Source organism: Brassica napus, unplaced genomic scaffold (genome assembly GCF_020379485.1).
Source record: "Brassica napus cultivar Da-Ae unplaced genomic scaffold, Da-Ae ScsIHWf_1102;HRSCAF=1567, whole genome shotgun sequence".
In the NCBI taxonomy this organism is placed as follows: Eukaryota; Viridiplantae; Streptophyta; class Magnoliopsida; order Brassicales; family Brassicaceae; genus Brassica; species Brassica napus.
In genome coordinates this window covers 74,741-77,787 of record NW_026014527.1, presented here as the reverse complement: position 1 = coordinate 77,787, position 3,047 = coordinate 74,741, and the positions used below count along the sequence as shown (strand labels likewise).

At 49.9% G+C, this 3,047-nt stretch overlaps 1 protein-coding gene across 1 annotated transcript; it reads left to right on the top strand.

Annotated features, from left to right (window-relative positions):
* Nucleotides 1-469: 469 nt before the first annotated feature.
* On the top strand, nucleotides 470-1,456 carry LOC125595972. Its single transcript, XM_048771328.1, has one exon. It carries the CDS (start codon nucleotides 470-472, stop codon nucleotides 1,454-1,456), a length of 987 nt encoding a protein of 328 aa, XP_048627285.1.
* Nucleotides 1,457-3,047: the final 1,591 nt, after the last annotated feature.

Below are 3,047 nucleotides of genomic sequence, written 5' to 3'. Positions count from 1 at the left end.
CAAGTCGGTATCAGAGCATGCTTGATTCTAGGATTGGTTTGGGTTATGTGTTCACCACACGTCTGGTTGCTGGGTCTCACGGGTTGTTTGTGTTTGTTTGGTTTGATGTTGTTTTGCTTAGTTCTAATCATGAGATGAGGTTTATACGTTTGGACTAACACTAAGTGTTTTTGCCTAAGGGAACTAAGCGGACTAAGTCCCGGAAGGGCATGGAATCGGCTGGTGGTTCTGGACCGGTCATAGGAGATGGGGCCAACCCCACTCAAGTGTTACCAACCCAGACGGGGCTGGTTAATGAGGAGACCGGGGAACCCTTAGCGATGTTCCTGCCTACTGAGGTTCAGGTGGATAACCTGGGCAAGCAACAAGAAGAGGTACGGGAGGAGGAAGGTGATTCCTCCCATGCAGGAGACGAGACCGGACCTGGAGATGGGATGAGGAGTTGGTCGAGCCATCTATGCACGAGGTGATGGATGTGGTTAAGGCCATGGACACTCAGATGTTGGCTTTCACCCCAGCTAAGGCCACGGTTCAGGCAACTCAAAGAGCAGCTAGGACAGCTGGGACAGCAGCTGGTGTAGCTCGTGCAGCTGCACAAGTAGCTCGAACAGCTGCCAGGACGGTCGAGGACCGAGCTACGGTCGAAGCTGAGGTAATGGAGATCGATCCACCAGCTCGTCCAGTTAGGAGAGTGGATTACTTGAGCCTTCTAGCTCACATCTCCAAGCAGTTTGCTGGTAGTTCTGATCCCATTGAGGCAGACGAGTGGAGGAGCAGTTTGGCTCAGAATTTCAGCTCAACTCGTTGCCCAGAGGAGTACAAGAAGGACATTGCGCTTCACTTCCTGGAAGGTGATGCACATAACTGGTGGTTAGCTCTGGACAAACGCACCAATGGGACAATTGAGCGGTTCTCAGACTTCGAGGTGGAGTTCAACCACAAATACTTCCCGGCTGAAGCTTGGAACCGTCTGGAGTCTCAGTTCCTAGACTTGACTCAAGGACGCATGACAATACGTGAGTACGAAGAGAAGTTCAACCGGCTCAGACGATATGTGGGCAAGGAGTGGGAGGAGGAGACGGTACAGATACGTAGGTTTGTTCGAGGCCTAAGGGTCGAACTTCGAACCTATTGCTCCGCTGGTCACTTCCAGACAGTGTCTGAACTGGTGGAACGCATGGCTATGGTGGAGACTAACTTGGCCGAAGAGGCCAAGCTGAAGTCTAGGGGCCACACGGCTTCTAGTGGATCCGGAAGCGACCGGAAGAGAACAAGGGACACAGCCGAAGGGGGCAAGGCCTCAAGTGATAGGCCGGAGTGTCCTTCGTGCGGAAGGCATCACGGTGGAGAGTTTTGGAAGGTAAAAGGGGCTTGCACCTGTTGTGGCAAGATGGGCCACTTTGCTCGAGACTGTCCTGGACGGTCAGAGAACTGTGGACAGGGCTCGTGGGAGTGACCCCGAAAGCTGTCATTACTGCAGCAAGACGGGACACCTACGCTGGGAATGTCCCAAGATGCAAGCTGAGGCTAAAGGACGTGGGGAGGCAAGCAAGCCAAGCCAGACCCGAGGTCTGACCTCAGCACCGCGTGTGTATGAACTGACTAAGGACGCAGAAGAGGCTGGACCGTTCCTAGCGATCACTGGTAACATTCTAGATCCATTATTTTTCAATTCAGTAGATTGGCATGGTACGGAAGTTGTAAGACCCGATCCTGGCCGACTAGGCCGCGGTCGATGCCTCATGTCGCTTGGTCGATACCCTGACCGAACCTCTCAAAACTTTTGCCCTTTATTAAAAACATCGCCCATAGGCGAGGGCTAACTCAGATCTTAGCTCAAGACTACCAAAGTCTTTCCTAGCTTAGATCAATACAACACATACACAGCGGAATAAAATCATCATCCATTGGTCTATAACCAATCTAATACTTGTCCGGTCGAATCACCTCAGCTAATGGTTAGTATACTCAACTACCATCTAGGAAATGTGACTGTGGGAACCAAAATTCGCACTGTCGATTTCCGTTTAAATAAGGAAACTAGGAAAACTCTAATTTCCCAGAGGACCCGGATATCTGCTAATTACCACACGTCAAGCAATCAGAACACGAGAATAACAACGATAAAGTATAAGAAATCGAAGAAGAGAGCAAAGAAGATCTTATTTCCGAATTTGCGTATGAGCGTTTACAACAAGGTATAAGCCTGGGCTCGAGAGCTGTCGGCGAGATTCCTAGTTCTAACAACCCTAAGACGGCTAAACCTAATTGAGTCGCAGCTCGAAATAACAAAAACGGAAAAATGCCTAAATTGCTCTAAGTGCTAAGTTTGCTCTGAAAAAGTTCTCCTCCATGCTCCTCGCCCAGGACTCCTTATATACTAGCTCCAAGGTCGGTTTACGCTTTTACTCTTCTGCCCTTAAGCCGTCATAGCATAAAAATGGAGATATTCCATTTTTCCCGATCTTCACAATTATCTTCAAAAGTTCCGTATTTATCCACGGAAACTTGAAATTTATCCTTCCTTGTGGACCAAGCATAAACCGTGTTGTGGTTTACGGGGTTTTGGTTAAGAAATCGTAGGATGGGCCTCGAGTCGTGTTTTAGGTCCCTTTGGGCCGTCTTCCGACTTGACACGTTTACTACGAGTTCTTTTGATAAAGAACGAACTTTCCGCGGTTTTAATTCGCAAAGTCTGATCGATGATTTAGAATAGCGGAAAGCATGGACTGAGCTTGCTACGGTCTTCGGGAGATGGCATTTGAAGGTTTGACGAGAATGCATGGACTGGTGTTGTATCGATGTTCGGAAGAGCTCGATCGCTATGCAACGACCGAACTTTGGCTCAAGCCCGGTCGCTATGTAGCGACCAAGCTTTGGCTCGAACTCGGTCGCTACTTAGCGACCGAGCTTTGGCTTGAACTCGGTCGCTACGTAGCGACCAAGCTTTGGCGTGAGCTCGGTCGTTACGTAGTGACCGAGCGGAACGATTGCTCGGTCGCTACGTAGCGACCGAGCTTGGTCGCTATGTAGCGACCGATCGGGTC